This window comes from Lynx canadensis, chromosome B2 (assembly GCF_007474595.2).
Source record: "Lynx canadensis isolate LIC74 chromosome B2, mLynCan4.pri.v2, whole genome shotgun sequence".
Taxonomy (NCBI): Eukaryota; Metazoa; Chordata; class Mammalia; order Carnivora; family Felidae; genus Lynx; species Lynx canadensis.
Genome location: NC_044307.1, coordinates 124,084,038 through 124,110,883, shown reverse-complemented (window position 1 = coordinate 124,110,883; position 26,846 = coordinate 124,084,038). Strand labels below are relative to the sequence as shown.

The 26,846-nt window shown below is 39.5% G+C and overlaps 1 protein-coding gene across 1 annotated transcript in view; it reads right to left on the bottom strand.

Moving 5' to 3' along the window:
• Positions 1-26,527, bottom strand: part of PEX7 (peroxisomal biogenesis factor 7) — a 77,659-nt gene extending 51,132 nt beyond the window's left edge. Inside the window, exons 1-5 of the mRNA XM_030316429.1 lie at positions 26,291-26,527; positions 24,447-24,504; positions 23,393-23,543; positions 11,915-11,992; positions 11,015-11,123 (exon numbers count right to left, since the gene is read on the bottom strand). Of these exons, the coding sequence (XP_030172289.1) occupies positions 11,015-11,123; positions 11,915-11,992; positions 23,393-23,543; positions 24,447-24,504; positions 26,291-26,420 (526 nt within the window). The 5' untranslated portion in view covers positions 26,421-26,527. The remainder of the gene's footprint in view (positions 1-11,014; positions 11,124-11,914; positions 11,993-23,392; positions 23,544-24,446; positions 24,505-26,290) is intronic.
• Between the last annotated feature and the right edge of the window lie 319 nt (positions 26,528-26,846).

Sequence of the window (26,846 nt, the reverse complement as noted above, 5' to 3'; positions counted from 1 at the left end):
AGTGTTTGGACTTCCTAGCAATACACTTCTTATAGGACAAGCATCCTTTTCTCACCATGTGACTCCAGAAAGACCTATGGCTCAACACAGCTGACCATCCAGGGACAGGTCCAAGCAAGGCCAGTCATAGTATCTTATTCCCTGTCCTGACCACAGATGACAGGTGAAAGGTAGGTACTTGGGGAAAAATGGCAGTCCCTCTCTTAGGATTCATAGATTATTAAATTGAGGAGCTGCTGACGGCCACATGTCTCACTGTTTGGGGAAAGCCAGCTTGCAGAATGAAGTTAACAAGCAGAGAAAAGTCCAGATTAAAGACAGAAAATATGTACTGGGACTGTTCAAGCATCCCTTCCGTTTCTGGGGTTGCCTTTCAATAAATTCTACAAAGACCTAAGAGAGCTCAAGTTCTAACACCTGTAGGCAAAGGAGACCCCTTACCATCATGGAGGGAGTAAACGGAATCCCCTAAAGCTTCAGTCTGGAAAAAGCCTAGCCCCAGAGAAGAACATGTGGTTGAGCACAAGGCTTCCACTAAACATAGGAAATACCTAAATGATGTACAGAAGCTTTCAAAAATTTATATTTAATATCAGGTCTGAAACTCTAAAGTCCACTACAGCTACAACTAAAGCACTGTTGAAAGTTGAATGTGCTGTGTTCATCCTAATAATTACATTTTATGGGTAAGTGAATGGTTTAGAGTACCGAAGCCTTACAGTGAGTGTGGACTAGGCCATCAAGAGGTAACTTATTCTAGGGGCGCCTGGGTGGCGCAGTCAGTTAAGTGTCCGACTTCAGCCAGGTCACGATCTCGCGGTCCATGAGTTCGAGCCCCGCGTCAGGCTCTGGGCTGACGGCTCAGAGCCTGGAGCCTGTTTCCGATTCTGTGTCTCCCTCTCTCTCTGCCCCTCCCCCGTTCATGCTCTGTCTCTCTCTGTCCCAAAAATAAAATAAACGTTGAAAAAAAAAATTAAAAGAGGTAACTTATTCTAGCAACATTATAGATGAGTCTCACAAAACATAATGTTGAATGAAAGAAACCTGAAGGAGTAGTATAAGAAGAGGCGAAATGAATCTATGCTATTAGAAGGCAGGACAGTGGTCATCCTGGAATGGGGTAGGGGAGCCTCTCAGAACGTTCTGTTTCTTGATCTGGCTGCTGGTACACAGATGGGCTCACTGTGAAAATTCTTTTCATTGTACACTTAAGATCATGCGCTGCTCCATGAGTGTATTATACTTCACTAAAAGATTTAACAAAACAACAACAAAGACTGGGTGCGTGGCTACTCCCAATTTCTCTGGGACAACATTTTGGTTCCTCACTACCATATGCAAGCAACATTCACGCACACGCAAAAAAAGCCACGGTCTAGGGTGTCCCTTCTTGCAGCTAACTCAAAGGACACAAAAAGATGGAAACCGTTCTGAAGGAGCTAAGAATTCCACTTACTTACTTCATCCTCCTTTGTTTTCCAGGTAGGAGAGACAGCTTCTGACCAAATGGTACCATGACTCACTCAACCCTTAGCCACCAGGATATCTGTATCTATATTGTTTTGTTTTGTTTTGTTTTAATTGCATTTTCCAGACAACTGGCCTTTCATTGCCAGCCAGACGTTTCCCAGGGCCCTGTGATAGTGCCATGGACCCACCTGAATTACCAGCTTCTCTTATCAGTTGCAGACCCACCACTGGCAGCAGAACCAGTGAGTTTAAGTGCACAGTATGAAGTAGGAAATGCTGCCTATGGCTACGTCTAATTTCAAACTGCATCAGGTAAGAGGAAGTTGAGTAAGGAGAATGAGCGTAAATGCTGAATCTGACACTGTGAACGGAGCAGCAAAAAGTGCATACTGGGCCCAAATAATTGAATTGAATTGAAATGCCAGAGGCTTATCAGATGTGACAGGACTTTTTTCTAAGAGTAGAATGAGGGTGGGTTTTTTTCTTTCATTTTTATTTGTATTTTTTTAACTACTGGACCCCTTCATTCAGGCATGACTATGACTTATGCAATTATATGGAGTCTGTAATAGCAATAACTTAGTTTTCATGGTTCAAAAGAAAGTTTACTTCATGTTAATGTTCTTTATGTAAAGACGTAAATATTCTTCCCTTCTATCTCATATCATGAACTAGACAGAATGCAATGTCTTTAGAGAACTCTGCTTTGGAAGGGAAATCTAGATCTCAATCTCTAAAAACTCTCCTCTTTGGCCTGTGTTAACTTAGCCAATGATAACAAGTTTAGTTCTAGATTTGCAAATGCCATTTAACTTTGAAGGTGACTAAATTCTTAGAATGATCTAAATGCTATACTCTTATATATTATCCTAAAATACAAACTGCTATAAGCAGTTGAGTGGCATAATTAATCATATGTGTGCCACAGGATTAGACATAAAATACATCTTGATGACCTATCATATAAGCTTCTACTATTTGCGATATTTGTAAAAACAAAGATTTTGCAACTTTGGGCTCCACCACCATGAAATTTACATTTGAGGTTTTTTTTGATGCAAAGATTATAGCATGTTTTACAACAAGCTCTTGTCTGTAAGCAAGAAGACAAAGTAAGAAAATTGATGAAGACTCAACTATCACTAACAAAACTGAGAAGAAAAAAAAAAGCTAAGGCATTCTCAAACTACAGAAACCACTTCCTCTCTGAATTCAGCAGAAAATAAAAACCTCTCTGTGGGTTTTTAAAAAAGAGATGAACATTAAAAGAAACATGAAATTCCCATTACACCAAATTACAGAAACACCCATTACACCCATTACAGAAACAAACCATTAATCTGGCATCTCAAACAAAGCTGTACCATAGACTAGCACAGTGCTTTCCAGATGAGGCTGATCACTAGATTCAGCTGGGGCGATTAAAAAATATGCCTCCCAGGGTCTCCTGGGTGGCTCAGTCAGTCAAGCATCCGACTTTGGCTCAGGTCATGATCTCATGGTCCGTGAGTTCGAGCCCTACATCGGGCTCTGTGCTGAGGGCTCAGAGCCTGGAGCCTGCTTCGGATTCTGTGTCTCCCTCTCTCTCTCTGACCCTCCCCCGTTCATGCTCTGTCTCTCTCTGTCTCAAAAATAAATAAACATTAAAAAAATTCTTTTAATAAAAATTAAAAAAAATATGCCTCCCAGAGGTACTTTATTCAGTAGGACTAAGATGAAGCTCAGAATTTTGTTGTTTCTTTTTAAAGCCTCCCCGATAATTTTGATGGTTAACCAGGTTTCGGCATCACCGGCCTAGTATGTTATTACACAGCCATGCATTCTAGAGTCGACCTGGAGCAAGCTCTTCAGATCAGCACCGGTAATTCTTATGGTGCATACACATTCCATGGCCATTCCAATGCTCCTCAAATATGCTCTTTTCTCGCCACCTCCTGTTCCTTTGCTTTCCAGCTCTCATCTCTGGACTCTTGGTTGTTCACAGGTAACAGCGTGAACACTATTTCCTCAGGGAAGCTTCCTTGACCAGTCAACTTTGACAAGCTCAAGAATCCTTAGCTGTGTTTCCACAGAATTCTGAGCACACATGTTGGTAATAGAAGGCAGCATGTATAGAGCCCTTACTCTGTGCCAGGTACTGTTCTTAGCCTTTTACACACATTCACTCACTTAATGCTCCTCAAAACTCCATGATGTAGGTATTATTATCACCCTTATTTTCGAAATGAGGAATGAAGAGAGACAGGAGTTAAGCAGCATGACTAAAGTCAGGTAATAGTGGTAAAGAAGAATTTTGTCTCAGGCGTCCCAGTTCTAGTCCATGTTGGTAACCACCATACTTACTGTGTTACCTCTCCAAAGAACTTCGCACTCCTTAACATTGTCCATTGCTAGTTTTTGTTTCTTAGCATCTCTCTTTTCCACTGGATTGTGGCTCTAAGAAGACAGGAACCCTGTCTTGTTTTCTTCCTCAATGTATCTTCAGTGCCTTTCAATGTATCTTTTAGAAAACAGTGAACATTCACTTAATATCTGATGGACTCACTGTCAATGTCCCTCTCAACAATCAAAATTAACCTTAGATATGTTTTTAGACTTCTAATAATTTCATTACTCCCATATCTTTTTTTAAATTTCTTTTTAATGTTTATTGATTTTTGAGACAGAGACAGAGCATGAACAGGGGTGGGTCAGAGAGAGAGAGGGAGACACAGAATATGAAACAGGCTCCAGGCTCTGAGCTGTCAGTACACAGCCTGATGCGGGGCTCGGACCCACGAACTGCGAGATCATGACCTGAGCCGAAGTCGGACGCTTAACCGACTGAGCCACCCAGGCATCCTCATTACTCCCATATCTTATATAATAGTAATAAAAGCTATTTTAGTGTTTGCCTGTGTAAGGGACTCAGCTATGTAAAAGAATACACATGCCCTATAGGAAACATATGAAAACAAGTCAAGTAAAGAAAATATGCAAAGAAATTCATCTACCTCCTAATACACTGTGCATAGGTTGGTAAACACATTGTCTCATCTCACATGAAAGAGCAAAGGCACAGTGAGAGCTTCAGAGCTTGCCCCAACTTTTACTGTACCATAAACCCTCCTCTTAAGAGAGTGGAAGAAAAACTATAAATTTTTTCAACCTTATTAAATAAGTTACTATTTGAAATCATTATGAAGGAATATTTCAGGAAAATGACCTTCCAATGAGTTTCTAAAACCATAAAAATGGCAGAAAAAATGCCTTTACTTTATCCAATTTTTTAAAAAAGGAACCTATTTTATAGCTCATACGTCCAGTGCTTGGTTTTCATGAAATCCCTTCTGATTTATTTTAAGTGTTGGATGTGCATACAATTTAGTGAGTATCGGCCTCCTAGAATGTATCCAGCCACTTCAACCTAATCACTGTTCACTCTTTATTCTTGCTGTATGTACTTTGAGTACCACTCTCTCTCTCATTTCTCATTCCCAATTGCAGGAGCTAAGCTGGGCCCAAGCCAGTCAACATATTACACTCCCCCCCCCACCGCCCCCCGCCACGCTCGCCTCTCCTAGGCACAGTGATTAGTTTAGAAACATTCACATGGACCATCAGATGAGAGAAAATAAAACTTCCTAGATGTCTGAGAAGGAGACTCATGATTTTTCCTACTGGACAGAAACCAGAAATAATACAGGGTTCAGAACTGCTGCCATCTTCCTTTCACATGATGCCTGATACAACTCAACTCAAGAGAGCACAGAACAAGAGATGGCAAGAACATCCACTAAGGCCTACATCCAGCCATGTGTACAAAGCCAGATGGGATTCTGGACATTTCAACTATGTGAGCAAATAAATTAGCTTCTTACTTAAGGGGGTTTGGTTCAGAATTTCTTTGACTTTCAACCAAAGAAGTCCTGGCTGATATGAACACTGCTTACATTTATTTCCAATATAACACATGAAGGCAATGTCTTTAAACAGATAATCTTTTTTCTATTAAACCAAATGGACTTTGTGATGACAAAACACTGTTTTATGTATTACCTATCTACGATGTGCAGATAGTGAAGTTTTGTGGTTATATTGGTAACTGTCTATACACAATTAGTCTTTTTCTTCTATTCAGTCTCATACACTGAATATTCTATATGCAACATCCAGAGTTAATATTATGTATACGATGCCATACAAAAGGCCATTGTAGAAGGAAGAGGTGTGTGTGATTCAGCCCAAATAAAAGGCTAATATCCACAGTTTGACCTGCCACTTAAATAAATTCAGTTATATTAGTTCAAGATTTTGTCACCATCATATTTTGTCACGGTCATAAAAAAAGCAATGATTAAAAACAAAGACAATTTTAGAACCTTAATAATAGTATACATTAACAAAATTACATACAATAGTCAGGTAAAGGAATTTTTTCAAAAATATATCAGTTGGAGGAGTTTTCCTTACTAATACTTTTTCAAACATGTGAAACTATACTCATTATTAATTCCAGTTTATTATGAATGCTGCCAATTAGAGCTCCCAGTAGACATGTCTTCACTGCTTCACTAGAAAGGAAGTATGTTCCAGTTCATTTTGAAGACAGATCTATTTTACATCACTCATTTCATCCAAGGTTTGAACTGAATCCTTTGAAACTATAGGACATAAGGCCAAAGGGCATCCCTATTCGAAGAAAATAATGCTAATGTCAATCCAATTCACATCCCTAAAGAATTTTAATTGAACTCTGCATTAGGGCTTTTCACCAATAGTAATATTATAACCATTATGCTGAACTATGGTCATCTTCAGACTTGATTAACCATCAGCATGAAACTCATTAGCATTTACACTAAATTAAAAGCATAAAGATGACTAACTCCAGATATACAGGCAGGCTAACGGGTTAGTTAATTCAAACAAGCATATCAATATTGCTATTACTTACTTAATACACACTCAACCTTATAGTTAGCTGCGCCACAGAAAAATTTTAAAAATCAAAGAAGGAATTCAGGTTTGGAAAAGGAAATGTGCCAATGAGAAATATATTACTGGCCCCATCCCAAAAGACTTGGTATCTTGGAAAAGATTTAACTCAGATATGGACAAAACACTATGACTCAGACAACCTAGAAATTTTTTAAATAATAGTAATAACTTTATAAGTATGCTGTTCTTCATTCTAGAAAACAATGCCGTTAACTTTAATCATTGCACATTTTTTGACTTAACCTCAATACACAGAATTTACTATCATTTGCTATTATCTTAGGATCTAAGAAATTGCTTAATCTAATGGACATATTTGTCAATATACAATTTACCTGAAGATTTTCAGCTCCAAGTGTCTTTAACCTAACAATATTTTAGAATTCGGGGACATTTGTTAAGTTTTTAGAAGAAAAGAAAAGAAAAGAAATAAAAGAAAAGGATTTCTGTGACATTATACTTGCTATGGAAACCACTCAACATAATTCAACAACTCAGGGCAATGATATAGTTTATTAGCAAGAAATTTATCCTACTAATTGCCTATTTGGAGATGCTGGATAATTAAATGAGGAGACAATATTGGACACATTTTATATCTTCCCCTAGCTATTTTCTTCTCTCTTCCCCTAAACAACCAGACTGCACAAAAGAGCTTCCATTTATTTATTTCCCCTCAAGACTGTATACAAAGTGTGAGCAAAAATTTTCTGTGAAGGACCCAGCAGTAAATATTTTAGGCTTCAAGGGCCATTCCATTTCTGCCATAGCTACTCAACTCTGCCACAATAGCACGAGAGCAGCTATAGACATACAATCTATGTCTGGGAGCTTAAGTGGCTCAGTCGTTTGGGGGTCCCACTTCGGCTCAGGTCATGATCTCAGTTTGTGGCTTCCACCCCCACATCGGGCTTTCTGCTGACAGCTCAGAGCCTGGAGCCTGCTCCAGATTCTGTGTCTCCCTCTCTCTCTCTCTCTGCCCCTCCCCTGCTCCTACTCTGTCTCTCTATCTCTCAAAAATAAATAAACATTACAAAACAAAGACATACAATCTGTAAAAGAATGGACATAGCTGTGTTCCAATAAAACTTTATTTATGAAACCTGTCAGTGGGTCCTTTTGATCTGAGCGCAGTAGTTTGTCAACCTAGGCTCTAGTCTAAGTTTTCTTCTATTTAGTCTTTCCTGGGTGCTCTGACATACTGCAATGGCTTTAGTTACCATTTATGAGCCAATGACACAATTTATTCACAAGGCTAGACTTCTCAGCTCCAAAGTCAACCCCCATCATTTCAACCCCATGTGTCCCATCAGCTCAATGTGCTCTAAAACAAACTCAAGATCTTTTCTTTCAAATGTATTTCTTACCTCAGTTATGACATTAACCACCCACTACTTTATCCTTTGCAGGAATCTAGGAGTTACTCTTTACTTATCCTTCTCTCTTCCCCTCTTCTACATCTTATACAACCATCTCTAAATACCACTCCAGTCAGCCCAATTCCTTCCAGCCCTTCTGCCACCATTATTATCCTTGCCTTCATCTCTCTATCTTCCTGCATTCACACCTGCTCATCTCCCCACTATTCTCTACACATGACCAGAATGAGTTTTTAAAAATGCAAGCCTAATCAAACCACTTGCTGAAACCTCTTCAGTACCTTTCCCATGTCCATAGGATAAAATCTAAAATCTTGAATCCAGTCTGTAAGGTGTGATCTGGGTGCCTATCTGCTGCCCAACCTCATTTTTACTACGCTTTCCTCTTAAGCGATGGTCTCCCTGGCCTTCTTTCAGTATCTCAAATGCACCAAGTTCTTCCTTGTGGACATCTTATTCTCTCTGCCTGGAATGCTCTTTCTTTGCCTGCCAAGGCCTCCCACTTTTCACTGAGCCAACTCCTTATTCATCCTAAATGAAAGCCAGAAGCTTATCAGGCAAAAAATTGATAGCTTTGACTACCAAGAAATTCAAATGCATATACAGTAAAAAATATATATACAAATAAAATAGGGGTGCCTGGGTGGCTCAGGTCATGATCCCAGGGTCACGGGATCGAGCCCTATGTCAGGCTCTGCACTGAGCATAGAGCCTGCTGGAGATTTTCTCTCTCTCCCTCTTCCCCTCCCCTGCTCTCTCTCTCTAAAATTATATATAAAAAAATCATCCAAATAAAATAAAATGTTTAAAAACAAACAAAAAGTTGGGAAAATACATGTTAAGATACAGAAGACTAATTCCTAAATATAAAAAAAGAGCTCATGCATCAATACAGAAAAGCAGCAACATCTCTCAGCAGAAAAATGGGCCCAAAACATGAACATGCAGTTCACAAAAGAAAAACTCTGGTGGTCAACTGACATATAAAGAATATTCACTATCCCTCATCACCAAATATGCAAATCAAAACAAAAATTAGGTATCATTGTTCACTCATCAAATTGGAAAACATTTAAAAAATTAAGGTACATTTATTTATCATTTCAAGGTCCAAATGTTAAAGTAACTATTACCTTAACATTATCAGATTCTCACTATCACCTAGACTGGGAAAGTTGTTGTTATTGTTTCAATTAATCTATAAGGTGTTGCTGCTCTAAAACAAACACTTTTGAAAGTAATTAGTGTCATATAGATTATATTTATGAACATATTCCCCCAAATGGTCTAATTTAATCATGCCTCACATTGGAATGCTCTGAGCAGACACTGGTTTCTCCTTCCTACTACTTGTTCTCTGAGTCAAGGGCGAAGTGACTCAAGGAGGCAGCCTGGCAGAGCAACCCTGTGTTGCCTATGCCAATTAATTGTTCACCTTTGTTTCATTTCTACACTTTTTACAGCTTTAATGGCACTCAATACATTACACAAATTATCTAAAAGAAAAATGAAGCAACATATATTAAAGTGTCAGGGATTTTAGGAAGGAAAAAGTATTCAGAAAATTCTTTAGCCAAATGTTTATTAGTAGTAGATCAAATGAAAAAAAAAAAAAACGTAGTGTACCTCTTTTTCTATCTTAAATTTGTTTTAATTTCATAACTTTAAGTATTTAATATAAATTTATGTGCATAATTCATAAAATATAATTGGAGAATGTTCTTTCCCATCAAGTTTATTTAAAACTAGAGTCTAAGAACTCCTTCTGAATGGTGTTCTGATTCACTCAGTTCAACTATAATACTGGACTAAGCCGACTAAGAAATTTCCACAATCAAAAACTGTTTTATAACAGCAATGTTTTCAATGGGGAAAATGAATTTGGGACAGGAGATTTTCTTTTCTTTGCTTTGCTTTTCTTCTTTTTTTTTTTTTTTTTTTTTTGAGAGAGTGAGTGAGCGAGCAGGGGACAGAAGCAGATGGAGAGAAAGAGAGAGAGAGAATCTCAAGCAGGCTCCATGCAGAGCCCAATACAGGGCTCAATCCCACAACCTTGGTATCATGACCTGAGCTGAAATCAAGAGCAGGATGTTCAACCAACTGAGCCACCCAGGTGTCCCAGGGAAGGAGATTTTCTGACTCACAATCTCACAATAATAAAATTATTTTCCTGAGGGGCTGGATAGCTCAGTCGGTTAAGCATCTGACTCTTGGTTTCAGCTCAGGTCATGATCTCACAGGTCATGGGTTCAAGTTCCACACAGGGCTCTGTGCTGACAGCACAGGGTCTGTTTGGGATTCTCTCTCTGCCCCTCCCCCGCTCATATTCACTTACTCTCTTTCTCTCTCTGAAATTAAACTTTAAAAAAATAAATAAATAAAATTATTTTCCTGTACAATTTCAACAACAAAAGTTTTATAGCTATAAGCATATAAAACCTAACACCACTAAGCAAAAGACATCTGACATTTTCCTCAAGAATACTCCGCATAAATATTTTTCATTTTTATACCATATGTTCTGAAATAAGAATAAGAATTTTTATGGAGGAATACAAGAAAGGAATACAAGAAAATATTAACAGTGGTTCTATGGAGGGGGAGGGATGAGGGCTTATTTTTTATTTGGCATGTTTCTACATTGTTTGAATTTCCTTACTATGTAATATGGTCAGAATAAGGATTATCTAGGATACCATTTTTGTTTTTCCTTTATGAATTTATTTTTTGAAAGTTATAAAAGAAGTAAAAAATAAAGAGTCATTGTCTTACTTTGTCAATCACCACAAATATTTGTCATTAATTAGCACATATTACACACTCTTGTAACTGTTACTCAGACTTAGCAACCTTTATTCTGATAAACAAACCAAGGATAATGCCATCTAAGCAAAGGAGCTCAGTGGCTAATAAAAAGGACTAGAATGTTTCCCATTTTTGGCAGATTTATAACCAGTTATAATATGCCTAAGACAAACCACATTTGTTCACTAAGAGTTGAAAAGTAATCCAGGCCTGGCTAATTTCTTGTCTAGAGGTTGATAAAGAATGAAACAATCCTAAAGAGCACAAAGAATAGTAATGAAGTCCCTTTTCCCTGCGAATCTCAAGTACACAGTGCCACCTACTGGGGAGAGAAAGGACACCATTCACTGCAAGGCTTTTTTGGTAAATGAATTATTTACCTGAGGCTGAAGCAAAGCAACCAGGGATGTGGGGAGACCAGATGGTGCTATAAATGACACTTTCGTGGCCTCTAAAGGTGCACAGAGACTTTCCAACAGTTGGATCCCACTACAAATAAATTAACAGATCAATTTACTTAGACGTAAATTCAAGTTTATGTTTATATATACATATATATAATATACAATACAGCATATATGTATTTATTTTTTTATTAATGTTTATTTATTTTTGAGAGAGACAGAGTGCAAATGGGGAGGGGCAGAGGGAGAGGAGACACAGAATCTGAAGCAGGCTCCAGGCTCCCAGCTGTCAGCACGGAGACCAATGCGGGGCTCGAACCCACAGACTGTGAGATCATGATCTGAGCCAAAGTCAGATGCTTAACCGACTGAGCTACCCAGGCATCCCTCTATAAATGTATTTACATATACACATGTAATATACATTCATTTTTCAATTTTTTTAAGTTTATTTATTTTGAGAGAGAGAGAGAGAGCATACAGGGGAGGGACAGAGACAGAGGGAGAGAGAGAGAATCCCAAGCAGGCTCTGCACTGTGAACTCACAAACCGTGAGATCATGACCTAAGCCTAAGTGAGACACTTAAGTGACTGAGCCGTCTAGGCACCCCTCAAAGATTTTTTACAGTCTATTTTTATATAAAGCAAAATGGTATTTAAGGGGCTAAAATAATTAATGCTGAGTTAATTGTTGTTAGTTCACAGACAAAAAATTAAAAATTTTTAAATTCTACCAAAGGCTTTAATACAGTTTTTTGAAAAGAAATTAGCTGTGCAATTGAAAAGATATAGAAGTATGTTCAAGAGAAGAAAAAAAATTCAAAGGAAACTTTGGGGAAGAGAGTATTGGTTTTAAATACAATGATTCTGACATACCAGTTTGACAGTTTGATCCCATGAGCCAGACACCACGAGCTGTTCACCTCTGGTCTGGCTCCAGTCAACACTATAGACCTAAAAACATTTTAATGTGTCATTCAGAAAGCAAAAGAGCATCAAGTTAAATATTACATTGTATCTCTTTAGAACAGCGATAGCCAGTTAGAACAACCAATTTACTTTATTGAAACATCAAATAAAGTCCTACAAATCTCCACCATGGTGTCTGAGAAATGGAAAGGCCATTTTGTCCATTCCTCCAGACATATTCCTTATGATAAGATTCCATTCTAACAGAGTTCTACAGATTATTTCCCAACCTCCTTCACTGAAACAAATTATATATATTTTTAACCTATCGACAAATCACTGTTTGCAGCACCTTGTAGAAATGTCAAAGCAGATTAGAAAGCTAGTCATCTAAAAAAGCTTGCCAGGTCAGTGTCCATCAGATAGCATTAAAATTCAGTTAATAACGCTATCTGGCCTTTCTTAGAAAAAGCTTAGAGGAACCAGGTAATCCTTTCCAATCTCTTGGTAAACAGCTGTAGTTACCCAATGCTGCTATTCTAATCTAGGCCTTACTGCTTTCAGTGAACCATTTCAAATGAACCATTTGAAAACTTACGGAAATATTTTTCATTCTGTCATTTTATACAACAGACTATATACAGATCACTACTGTAAGCTAAGTTCAACAACATATATGCATAATTATTCTCCATTAAAATAGTCCTGACATACACCCAAGTACATAGCACTAAAAGTGACCAGCCAGCAGATCCTTCTGAGTCTTAAAAATTCTAGCTACCATATTTATGTAGGAAGCAGGATATGCAGTTTGCTGGGGCTTAAATATGGGTTACCCATTCTCTGCTGTCTGGCACTATGCCTAGCCATGTTGGCACCTTAGTTTCAGAAAACAAAATTGGTAATACTGATCCTGTCTTTGTTTAAAACTTTAATATTTTTCTCATCACAGATTTTTTTGCAGTATTTCTGATTTTTTTAATTACTGCATTAAGATATTATTTGACTATTGAGTTGTTGGGGTCCTCCTTAATCATGTACCTAAAGTGAGTGCTTCACCCACCCCAGTAGAGCACAAAAGTAGCCATAGCTGATACTTGATGAGTGGGCATAGCTGTGTTCCAATAAAACTTTATTTACAAATCAGATAGCAGGCTAGGTTGGGCCCTGTCCCATGAGTAGTAGTTTGCCAACTCCTACTCTAGGCTGATGTGAACAGTCAAAAATAACCACAATAGCAAACCTTTATTTAGCACCTGTTATGTGCCACATGTTGTCATAAGCATTTTACATATTTTATCTCATTTAATTTTTTTAATGTCTATTTCTTTTTGAGAGAGAGAGACAGAGCGTGAGCAGGGGAGGGGCAGAGAGAGAGGGAGACAGAATCTGAAGCAGACTCCAGGCTCAGAGCTGTCAGCACAGAGCCCGACGCGGGGCTCGAACCCACGGACTGTGAGATCAAGACCTGAGCCGAAGTCGGACACCTAACTTACTGAGTCACCCAGGTGCCCCTATTTTATCTCATTTAATCTTCCCTTCTATGAAATAGATACTATAACAAGACCCAAAATGTATAAATAAACTCTTCAAATTCCTAAAGCTAGTTAAGTGACAGAGCTGAACTCTGAACCTCAGCAGCCTAACTGCAGAGTCCACCCTTAATCACTACGTGAGGCTGACTCTACATCATGCTACCTGAGGGCACTGTTGAACTGGAATGACCTGGGGCTGCAACATCAGGGAAGTAAAAGCCTGCCCTTACTAGTATCGCCCTTTGTGGGAGCCCAAACTGATCCCACTTTGTTTCCGTGAATTATCCAAGAACTTAAAGCCCTTGTCCACTGTCCACTTGGTGACCTCCCGCTCATTTGTCAAGACTGGGCTCCACCACAGCCTTCATGAAATAAGCCTCACCTCGATAAAACCCTTCATGATTTAAATGTTTCCTTCCATGCACTCCAACAGCACCTTGCACCTACTTCTAATTCAACATTTACCATATTTTACGACAACTTGTGTTAAATACCTACTAGATTCTGGAAGATCCGTCATGTGAGCAAAACCACCTTGTATGCCTATGCTTGTTGCAATATAATAAGCACTCAACAAATGGGAGTTAAAATAGTTTATCCATCTGAATTTACCTTCACAATCTGCCTCACTGCTAAGTAGTTATAAAGAGCTACTGTTTTCATTTCAGAGGATAACTGAACAAATATAACTAAAAACTAAGATCAACATCTCACACTCCACTGCCTCTACGCATGTCCAGTATGACACGGGATTCGAAACTTTATGACTTCTTACCTTTTAAAACTGCAAAAGCCCCCATAGGGGAACCCAGCCCTAATGAGAACAAAAGATAGAAGGTAACCACGCTGACGGCGGTGTTGCTGCCAGCTGTCTTATCAGTCACACAACGAAGTGCAAGCAGTAGGACTCTAGGACAAAACTAGGGACAGGATCCCCAGGGTGATGTTAAAAGTGGGATAACACAAAAAGAAATAAAGGCAACCTCAAGGGGCGCCTGGGTAGCTCAGTCAGTTGGGCGTCTGACTTTGGCTCAGGTCATGATCTCGTGGTTTGTGGGTTCGGGCCCCACGTTGGGCTCTGTGCTGACAGCTCGGAGCCTGGAGCCTGCTTTGGATTCTGTGTCTCCCTCTCTCTGCCCCTCCCCTGCTCGTGCTCTGTCTCTCTCTGTCTCTCTCTCTCAAAAATAATAAATGTTTAAAAAAATTTCTTAAAAAAGCAAGTCAAAAAATATTTTATTTGACTGTATTTAAAATATTAGGATACAGGAAAGTAACTTAAAAAACAAACAAACAAACAAACTACGGGGGGGGGGGTTACCTGAGTGGCCCAGTTGTTTGGCTCAGATCATGATCTCACAGTTCATGAGATGGAGCCCCACATCGGGCTCTGTGCTGACAGCAAAACCTGCTTTGGATTCTCTCTCTCCCTCTCTCTCTGCCCCCCCCTTCACTCACTCTCTCTCTGTTTCAAAAATAAATAAATAAATATTAAAAATAATAATAATAAAACTACAGACATAAGTACAAAATGGGTGCTGGGATGGAAAATTCAGCTTGATGCCCAGAAGAGAGGATCCAAGCAGGACCTTGAGGCCTGGCTAAAATGTCAATAGCAGAAAGCAGAAGTGAAAACAGTGATCAGAACTGCACCTCCCACCCCCCCCCCACAAAGTCATATACAGGCATAGACAGCACCCAAGGGATCAGGACTAGGGAATACTGCCGGATAACACCAAGGTTTTGTGCCTGGGGACTATCAGTGGTGGTGGCATTAACAAAATGGGAAGACTGGAGGAAAGAAGATAATGTGTAATTTTAGACATACTGACTTTGAAGTGACAGCAAGATAGTCAAGTGGAAATGTCTAGTGGGAGCAGGGTTTGGACATTAACCCTGAAAAAAGTTTACAGTCAGAGAGATATTTGACAGAGAGTTGAAAAAGGATGAGTAGATTCCAATATCCCAACTTCAAGTTACCTCACTAATCTATTCAACAAGTATTTCTTAAGCACCTACTGTGTACAAGGCACAAGGGGAAGGGGAGTACAATGTTAGACAAGACAAAGCCTCAGTCCAGATGGGTCATATATTTTAGCAGAGGAAGACAGACTATAAATAAATAATTTCAGAATGCGATTTTATTTAAAAAAAATTTTTTTTCAACGTTTATTTATTTTTGGGACAGAGAGAGACAGAGCATGAACGGGCGAGGGGCAGAGAGAGAGGGAGACACAGAATCGGAAACAGGCTCCAGGCTCTGAGCCATCAGCCCAGAGCCCGACGCGGGGCTCAAACTCACGGACCGCGAGATCGTGACCTGGCTGAAGTCGGACGCTTAACCGACTGCGCCACCCAGGCGCCCCCAGAATGCGATTTTAAAGGAAAGCTACAGAGCAAAATAAAGCAAAGGAAGGAGACTGGAAAACAATGTAGAATTAAGAGGTCACGTCTCAGTAGAGTGGTTAGGGAAGATCTCTCTGAGCAGGGACCTGCGCGCAGGAAAGACAGAACTCTGCACGTTTGAGAGGAAAGGCTCTGGCAGAAGACTAGGAAAAGACCCTGAAGCAGGAAACAAGCTTGTCACGTCTGAGGAACAGAAAGGCCAACTAATTAGGAGAGACAGGATCCCAAAAGACCATAGTTCCAAGTTTGTACGTAATTTCTCTTAAGAGGCTACAGCCATCAACTCCTAAGCTACCTACCACCTAGACTGTAGCATCCTTCAACTGCTCTTCCTATCCATCCTGGCTCACCTCCAACCCATTATCTGCATTGCATAAAAACACAAACGTCATTCCCCCACAGAAAGCCCTTCAATGGTATCATGCTCTGTGGCTCCTGCAACTTACCATCTTCACTCCACATTGACATTCATCCATGCTGCTGCTTATTACCCAAAGGTCGAAATCATGCAAAACTATGAGTGATTTAGGGATGCACACATATGTAGTAAAACGAAAAAGAAAACAGAAATAGAAATTCATAATTAGTGGTTACTTCTGGGAAGGGGGAGGAAAGAAAAGAGGAGGAAGAAGGGTAGAATCAGAAAAAAGTAGATAGAAGATAGCATCCGTAAGCAGGGGCTCCAAAAGCATAGGTAATGTTTTATTTCTTAAGTTAGATGATGAATATGCAAGCATTCATTATACATGTTTACTTCTTACATATATTTATCTAAACATGAAATCTTTCATGGTAAATTTTTAAAAATCTTCAATGTCTTCCCACTGGTCTTAGCATAACAGCCAAAATGCTGACTTTTCCAGGCACACAGGCTCAGTACCCGCCCTTCAAGAGGGCACTTTCCTTTGCCTCTAACCCTGTTCCTCTGGACTCTCTCTACCTGAATAGTTATCTTTTAAAGTTTATTTATTTATTTATTTATTTTGAGAGACAGAGAGAGAAAGAGAAAGAGAGAGAGAGAATCCCAGGTAGGCTCCGTGCTGCCAAAGCAGAGACAGATGTGAGGCTCGAACTCTCTAACCTGTAAGATCATGACCTGAGCAGAAATCAAGAGTCAGATGCTCCACTGACTGAGCCACCAAGGCGCCCCTCCACTTGAATAGTTAAATCCTACTCTCCCTTCAGACTTAAGGATGCCATCCTGGTCCCTTCCTGCAGACAAGATCCTCTCCTCTTGTAGCACTCCATACATTCACAGCACTTATCACATTATAAATTAGGTAACCAGCAGCATAAGCCTCCCTCCCTAGAGAGGACAAGGACTCCAGCAGGGCAAGGGCCATTCCCAATTCACTCATCTTCCCCACTAGGCTTCGCACAGTCCCTTGCAGACAGTAGGGTTAATCAAAGTTTCTAGAATGAATGAAGGGGCAGAGAAATCTGCATGAAGAGCACACCTCACATCAGTCCAGTCCTCCAACCTTTCCCTATTTCCAATTCCCCTGTCCACTCCCACTCAAACAGTGGACATGACTTAATGGTCCAATTAAGCATAAAAAAGAAGAGAGGAATGCAGTTGTGCTTTAAAAGCAGGGTCCTCTAAAGGCCTATCTTAACTAATTACTCTCGGCAGTGATGAAGAAAATTGAGAAACTGCAAAAAGAAAAAAAAAAACACACTGGACAGTATTTTGCGTTGCTTTATGAAATCTGAACCTCATCAAAACCACAGTTTGAGAGGGCAAATTTTATTACTGAAATCAATTCCCAAAGAGCTCGCTTTTAATCTACTGTATAGTGCTGCCCTTTTTAAGTTGGTCTATTTAATTAAAAATCATCAAATAAAAATTATGTCCAGAATGTTCATACTTATCTGTATCAATACAAAGGAAAGGGACACTGACTTTTAATTACTGAGCGATTAGAAAAGGCTACATATTTCTTTTAATGTGAAACAATTTTTTAAATTTATCATTATAGAAATATTAAAATGTGCATAAAAGAAAAAATATCATAATAAATCCCCAGGTATCTATCACATACTTTCCAGAATTATCAACATTTTGCCACCTTGCTTCATCTGTCCTGTTACTGACTGACTGACTGACTGACTGACTGACTGCTGGAGTATTTTAACATCAGACCACTTCACTCATAAATACTTACGCAGATAAGGATATTTTTCTTGTTTATGTAAGCAGAAGGCCATTTTCACACCTAACAAGATGAATAACAATTCCTTAATATCATCCAAAACTCAGTCCACATTCTTATTTCCCTGACTGTCTCAAAAATGTCTTTTTACAGGTGGTTTATTTGAATCAAAAACTAAACAAAATCCATATTTTACACTTAGTTGTTATGTCTCTTAGATCTAATATAGGAAAGTCCTCCTCTCCCATCTTGTTTTCCCCACCCACCCTTCCCATGACATTTATAATTGTTGAAGAAACAAAGTTAATGGTCCCATAGAATCTTCTGCATTCTGGATTTGGCTAATTGTCTCTCCTGGTGTCAACATTTTCCTCTACTCCTCCCATTTCCTTTAAGTTAGAAGTTAGGTCTAGAGGTTTGGTTCAATTCAGTTCAATCTTTTTTAAGCTTCCTATTGCATTAGGTGTATAATTGCTGGTTGACCCACTTTTAGTGATCTCAAAATTGTTCAAAAGATGTATAAATATTAAATTAATGTTTTAGCATTCATAGATAATCTTTGCCTACAATCATTATTTCATTATGGGCTACTAAATGGCGACTCTATAATTGTGCTATTCCTTCTGCATTTAATAGGATTCAGTTATGAGAAATTTTCCACATCAACCATTCAATTACCCCACAATAAAATTCATATCAGAAAGGCAGGATAAATGCCTTGATTCTTCATATTTACTTATCAATTTTCAGAATGAGGCCACTGTCCTAGTAATCTTCAGTGATGACCAGCTGTTGTTTTTTAATGTTTACAACTCCATGTAATGGGTAGAAATATACATATGTGTGTATCTCTCTGTGTGTATAGTGTTCCAACTCATTGCTGTCATTCTTTTTGATGTTGAAATTGTCCATCATTGGCCACTGAGAGCCTTTTCAGGTTATCTGTTCCAAACGTCTAATGTGATCCCAGTGGACTTTCACAGTCTTCTGACACAAGAAGATGTTTTGGATTCACCTTGTACGTTTCCTGCCAGTCCTGGAATCAACTATTTCTCCAAAGATCCCCAGATCCTTTTAGTGGGAAATAGTATTTAGAGGCAACAATCTGGGCACTAGGGATATCACTGAGACTGAGTTGTCAATGCAGCTCAGTCTTTACAGTCCAAAGAACCAGAACAAATGGACTTTTTTAAACAGAGAAAAATAAATCATGAGTCTGTGCAGACACTTCCCAGTTTTAGGATTAAATGTCTCTATTTAACTTCTTTATTCTCATATTACTTTTCTCTTACATAAAAATTTTTGGTTTCTAATAACATAATTACTGGTATATGTGAACCTACATGATATGAGAGTTTCAAAATAACAATACTTATCTTTCTGAATGCAGTTTAAAACTTCCTTGCAACTCTTTTTGTTTATCAGAAATATCTTATTAGGCATGGACAATCAGTAAACTGTATTTCTAAAGTCACTTGAAATAATTATTTTCAATGCCTGGTTATAATGCCAATTTGATACATCACTAGATGAATGTGTTTTCTGCTTGTTTTCAATTTTCAGCAATTTTTTTTCCTTTTTAATTAAACAGTGATTTTTAACTTTGTAAAATATTTCAACTTTTCCAAGGCCAAAACTGTGATATAAATTATATTTGGAAAATTAGCCATCCTTGTCCCCTGCCTCCCCTGATATCTTCCCCACCCTTTTTAAAGGTAACCATTTTTATTGGCTTTTGGATTCTCTTTCCATTGTTTCTTTTTGAAATATATGCAGATATATATATAAAATTCCTCCCTGTCTCACATTACATTTACATAAAATGTAAATTCTACATATATTTAAACAGCTCTGACAATAATTCAATAGGATAATTTCATAGACTATCAGATTATAGCTAAACTAAAAAAAAATTTCTAGTTTCACATGATTTAAAATTATCAAATAAGATTGCATCATTCTCCTACATAAGTTTCCTACTAGATCTAAATTAGGAGATATGGGATTCTAATTTCTAGATATGATTCACTCACCAACCTGCTTTAGAGACAGGCACAGTGTTTGAGACCCACAATGAGTGTATGACAGAGAGACTACATATATAGTAGCTATATTCATGCGTGAAGGTCATTCTTGACCCAAAAATATTCCATCACAGTTTCTATCTATTTAAAACTATCACTTTCTCTTCTTTAAAAAGTTTTAAAGCTTTGAGGTTACCACTTCACAAGGTAAATCAAAAGATGCATTTTATTACGTAGTTTTTAAAATCTACATTTTGAATCTACAACCCTCAAAATATTAGACAATATACATAATAAGGTCATCAGAACTGAATGCCTATGAAGTTAAAGCGGTGGCTTCTAAACACTACTGTACATTGGAATAATCTGGGAATCTAAATCATGCCGATTGATGGCTGGCTCCAACCACCATGAAGATTTTTAAAAGGTCCCTACGTGATTCTATATGTGGCAAAGTTTGAAAACCACTGAGTTAAGACAAGCACTTTCTACTTTGTTTTCATTTCAAATAGTAAAATTTAGTACCTAAATTACAGTCTAGTCATACCTAGCATCTGGAAAAGTTGGATTAAGTGGAAAATGGCTAATACTTACACATCCGTGTATGTCCTGTTGTCTGCCCATACTGTGTGGCCCCAAATCTACAAAATTAATCTATCTCTCTCCTGAATATTCAAAGCATCCAGTGCAACCCCAACCAGGCATTTAAGGCCCATCAGGATATAGCCCTTCCCCACCTTTCCCGCCTCATCTCCCACCATTCCCACACAGACACTCTGCTCTAGTCACACCAAAGGACCTGTGACTGCCTTGAACATGTCATGCTCTTTCACAGATCTGCACCTGTGAGATGCTCTTTTCTACTAAAACTGCCCTCTTCCCCTTGGGCTGCCAGTGAATTCCTGCTAACTGTCCAAGACTCAGCTCAAAAGGCATCTCTTTTGTGACAGTCCTTGGTTTCTCTATCTGCACCTTCTAGACACTTCTTTTCAACATGATCACATTGTATTAGTTTGCTTGCATGTCCCAGATCTACTACCAGAGATTAGCACCTGAGTCTTATTCATATTTGCAACTTTGAAGACTAGCATATGCCTGGCACAAAACATGTGCTACCAGTACGGACAGATCTAGCTTTTTAAATACAAGTTAAAACTTTAAAATACTAAACAAAGTAAAAAAAAAAAACAAAAACAAAAAACAGAAAGAAAAAGAAAAAAAAGTGAATGCTTTTCAAACATAGTAGTGAAAAGTAGTGAAGGATATTACATCCTATTCATAGTAAAATCCAACAAGACTCACTGACACATAACTGGAAATTATTTTTCCCCATAATCACAATTCTATGGGGGAGGGGATGCTTTAAATTTATTCTAGATTTTAAGAAAAATCTTATTGCAGTAACCTAATCCAGAAAAAATGGCTAAGCATGACTAAATACACACAAGGAAATATATCAAGTTCAATTGTGCCCCGGAAGAAAGGAAGAAAGAAGCAACGGGGGGAGGGAGGGAGGGAAAAAGGAAAGAAAGATAGATCCCTTCAGCTGACAAGTCTGTTGTTCCATTTTAAACATAAATGCAATTTCTAAAGGGAACAAACTGGTATTAAATGCATGACTCATTGTCATTCTGCATTAATATTTTTTATGGGCATCCATCATTGTAAACTTTTCAACTTCTATCATATCACAAGAGTCAATCATTGATTTTTTAAACTTTTTAAAAAATGTCTTTATGTTTATTTATTTTTGAGGGGGGTGGCGAGGAGGGGCAGAGAGACTAGGAGACACAGAATGCGAGGCAGGCTCCAAGCTCTGAGCTGTCAGCACACAGCCCGGTGCGAGGCTCAAACTCACGAACCGTGAGATCACGATCTGGGCCAAAGTTGGACACTTAACCAATTGAGCCACCCAGGCACTCCATTCATTGATGTTCTTAAAGTAAGCAAGGTCTTAGCCACATGGCACATTTTTACTACAAAATGTATAGCTAAATACACTTCCTCCACAATGAAATATGAATAGCTGCATACTTAGTTCAAAGGTTAAGTTTTCATAACCAAGAACTTGAAGTGGGTCAAATCTTTTTTCAAAAAAGTTAAGCAAATTGATAAGCCCATTATTTGACAATGAAGACAAATGTTAACTATTTTTCAAAAATTGTAATGAGCACATTGGGAACTAAATGTTGATGTAAACCTTAAATTGAGTATATGTCACCTTGAATGTCACTCCTAACCCACTCTCTTAACACTCTGGAATCTTCACACAACTAATCTTTTTATCACAAACGACTAATATTCTTGCATTTAACAAGCATCCTTTGAAGGCCTTCTATGGGCCAGGTACTGTGCTAGACACAAATCTGAAAGTAAAACTGAAAGATCTACGGCTACTTTGAGGGAAATTTTGAAACATTTTAGGCAAAACACCGTAAGGGAATGTCTTTCCCATCACATTCATTAAAAATACCTTTGTATTTTTATATGACTGAGAACCAAACTATTTTCTTTTTTTTTAATTTACTTATTTACATTCAAGTTAGTTAACATACCGTGTAGTACTGGTTTCAGGAGCAGGACCCAGTGGTCCATCACCTCACACCTGTCAGAATGGCTAAAATGAACAACTCGGGCAACGACAGATGTTGGCGAGGATGCAGAGAAAGGGGAACCCTTTTGCACTGTTGGTGGGAGAGCAGACTGGTGCAGCTGCTCTGGAAAACAGTATGGAGGTTCCTCAAGAAAATGAAACCTAGAACTACCCTGCGACCCAGCAATGGCACTACTAGGTATTTATCTAAAGGATATGAAAACCAAACTATCTTCTGTGCTACCCGTATACATACACACAGAACCTAGATACATGAACTGGTTTAGATTTCAAATTTCTTCAGTAAGCTCTGTCTCATAATCTGCATTTGATGCTCTTGCTCCACTATATTCTGAAAACCCCTAGGAACCTTACTGCGGCCCTAAAGGCAATCTTGTGACGCCTTGGTGAAAAGTCTGCCTACTTCCTCCTTAAGGCGGGATAGGGCAAGCATACCCTACAGCGGGAAGAAAGAGATGGGCCTCTTGTGGAGGAAACAGCGCTACAGCATACCTACTACTGGGGGCGTTTTTACTGCCTAAGAAGAAGCTTGACCTTTCCTTCTTTCTTAGCTCCCTAGGGCAAGATGTACTTAATGTCGGAATAATCAAATAACAAATGACATCTACCATATGCAAGAAATACTAAAGCTTAAACTTCCAGTCCCCTTGTTTCCATCCCCAAATGGATTTCATCTAAAACAAAACCAATCAGCCCAGAAAGACTTGCCTTCCTACCTCCTGAGTGTGTTCCTTGTAGACCTGCAGTGGTCCTGCGGCTTTGGCCGTGTCCCAGAGCTGCAGCGAGCCATCGCCACTACAGGTGACCAGGATGTGTTCATTGTTCTCACTCCAGGTCACGTCAAACAAACCATCGTTCCAGTCAAAGCTACACCAGGAAAAGTAAAATAAAAAAAAATCTGGTTGCACAGGCAGCTGAACATAAAATAGGAACCATAATTTTACAGTCTTTCAAGTTTATCACATATTTTAACACCCATTATCTCACATCATCTTCACAACTATGGAAGAGAAATAGAGCTAGAACTTGACAGACCCAGAAATGAGTTCAGAGATGTGACAGGAACATCCCAGGTCATACAGCAAGAAAACTGTGGAGCTGGATTAAAATTCGGTCTCCCATTTAGAAATTTGGCGCTATTTATGAGGGCAGGACGCCATACCTGGGTGCTCAATGTTTTGCGTTTTTTGGGGGGTTTTTGTGTGGTTCACAGGAGGGAGCAGCAAGCACTTCAGAATACTAATTTAGACCAAGAATTTCAACTTCCCACATAAAATTTCGCCTGAGCTGTGAGCAGGTCATGATCTCATGACACAGTTTCCTTTCCTTTCTCTGACATTGACTAACCCAGATGGAGGTGCTAATGAGTCCAACAGTCAAGACAGCCATAGAAACAAGAAACGGAAAGCAGTGCTAGGTAACTCACAAAATGGATAATTAGCTCCTGAATGAATTAACCCAAACTATGTGAAGAAGACAGCAAAGTTAGAAACGTCACACAGTATACTAACTAGTTTACATTTTTTTATGTTAAAGTTTTCTACTTTATAAATGAACACTAAGAGACAAGGGCTTTAGAAGAAAAATGACACAATCACAGTTTACTGGCAAAAATAAGTTCTATATATGCAAATGCTGAAGTTTCTTTTCTACCACAAATTTAAAATTGAAAAAATATTTTACTGGTCAAAAAGATTCAAAATCTAATTATATTAAGGCTTTGGTAGCAAAAGAGAATACCTGTAAGTTTAACCATTAGAGCCACCTTACCTTCTAAAAAGTCTAAGCCCAGATTCATTTTGATCCAATATTAGAAGGGTTCCACAGCCTAAGGAGAAAAAAAAAAAATCAAGATCATGCTTTTGAACTTGCCAGGGGAACAGCTAAGGTGAAGGGTGGGGTGGGGGGAGGTTGCTGAGGAATGAGTACCTAATTCTACTACCACAAATTTCTCCCTACAGTTATTGAGACCGTGTATACAAACTGATCAGGACTGTGCGCTCCATTTCTGTTTTTCTATATTGCACCTCAACCATGAAATATTAAACTTATCTCACCTATGCTTGGGACCCAGACACAGCCCTAAAAGGGGGGGGGGGGAGAGATATCTGAATTAATATTCTATGGCCAGACAGGCCGCCAGGCACATAAACCTCCCAAATAGGTGTCATAATCCCTATTTCCAAGCAAGAAACCTTTGGCTTACAGATTCCAGAAGCTCTGCTCCTTCTACTGCATCACAGTGCCTTGCTAATAAATCTGAAATACATTCAGCATGGGATTTTAAAACAAAATACCTGGTGGAATTTACCACATACTAGATGGTAAAGTACTGAGTAGGTTAGTTATCTACCCAAAATGAATTATTTTTCTAAGGGACAAGCATATTTTAAAAGATGTATTTGTTATATAGACTGAGGGAGGAAAAACACTCAATTTAAACAGGATTTTAAAAAAAACCACCTCCTTGTACGTTTTTACAAAGGATTTAAAGTATCAAACTCATGAGCTTCAACCTAACTGGTGGGTAAGTATTGTAAACTTGAATGTAACAGTGCAAGCAGTAAGAGCTAAGTGGTGAAAATATAAGTAAATATTTCTTGCCTTCTGAATTTTAGAAATCATACCATTTTTTTTCCGCCCTAGGGCCAAAGAAAAACAACTATCAAAAGCTGACGTTATGCAATGAATTATTTCACAGAGCTTCTGTGCATAAATAACAGGTAAGCTTTAAGTTAAAAGAAGAAATTTTAAGAATGGAATCCCACCTTCCAATCTAGTCCTTGAAAAGAGACAGTGAACTTGGGGTCCCTGGGTGGCTCAGTTGGTTAAGCATCCCACTTAGGTCATGATCTCCCGGTTTATGCCCTATATGGGGCTCTGCACTGACAGCACATAACCTGCTTATAGGATCCTCGGTCTCCCTCTCTCTCTCTGCCCCCACCCCTGCTCAGGGGCTCTCTCGCTCGCTCTCTCTCTCTCTCGAAAAAAAACATTACAAAAGAGACAGAAAGAGAGCGCGCACGAGTTAACTTGAACCTCCAACTACTTGCAAATGTGTGTATTCCTCCTGAGACAACAAGAGGTAGGGGCAGAACTTGATCAATTTCATGATGGCAATTGTGGGGAGACTCCAAGCGTCCGCTCAAGGCCATCCTTCTTACGACCCACAGCCCGGATGCAGACTGTGAGGAAGGTGGACCCATTAGCAGGTACTCGGGTGACCCTGCGGACCGTCCCCTTTACAAGTGTTGTCGGTCCCGTCCGAATGGCCAGAGGGGTCACATCCGCTGAGCCCGCTCAAGGCAGGAAGCGTGTGCCTGGGGGTGGGATTGGGGGGTCAGGTGGAGGTGGAGGAGGTACCCTAAGGAATAAGGGTATGGGCCAGCAGGCACCTCCCAGATGCTACTTCCGCAACGTAACTGAAAAGGATCATAGACCCAGACCCACTCCCCACAATGGACAAAGGAGGAAGCCAGAATTCGCGCGCTCCTCGGCTCCCCCTGGTGTACACTTGTGGCTCTGTCTACTGTCGGAAGTGCTTTCCCACCGCAGGGTGAAGCTGGGGTTCGGCTGGAACCCGCCCCCGCCCCGGCGGCGCTGCGCGGCCTCACCCGCGATGCCATAGTGCTGCGCGGCGGCGCAGGCCAGCCGGCCCGGCAGGTACGGGGAAAACTCGGCCGCATAGCCATGGCGGCCCGGCACCCGCAGCGTCCGCACCGCTCCGACGCGCGCCCCGCTCATCCCGCCCGCCACTTCTGGGCCTCGCCGCCCTGGAGCTGCCACAGCCGTTTCGGATCAGAGGCGGACAGTCCCGACTCGCCAAATTAGAGACCCAGGAAGACGAGGCGGAAGTGAGGACACCCGGCGCCCTGAATGCTGGATTTCGATTGGTCCGGAAAGGAAAGGGCTCTGACTGCTACGGAGTCCATCTTTGTTTTGGGCAAAACAAAGTGATTTGGCCACCTATCTTGTATTAGACCTAACGAGGCAGTGTGATTCTAGGGTTAGGGTGACAACTTTTGTTTTAGCATGTTAGCCTTTACTACGCGTTTTGGGGGTTTTATTTATTCGTTGTGATTTTGGAAGACTGACATCAGGAGGTATTTCTGATGATTATAAAATAAGACAAGTTAGGGGCGCCTGGGTGGCTCAGTCAGTTAAGCGGCG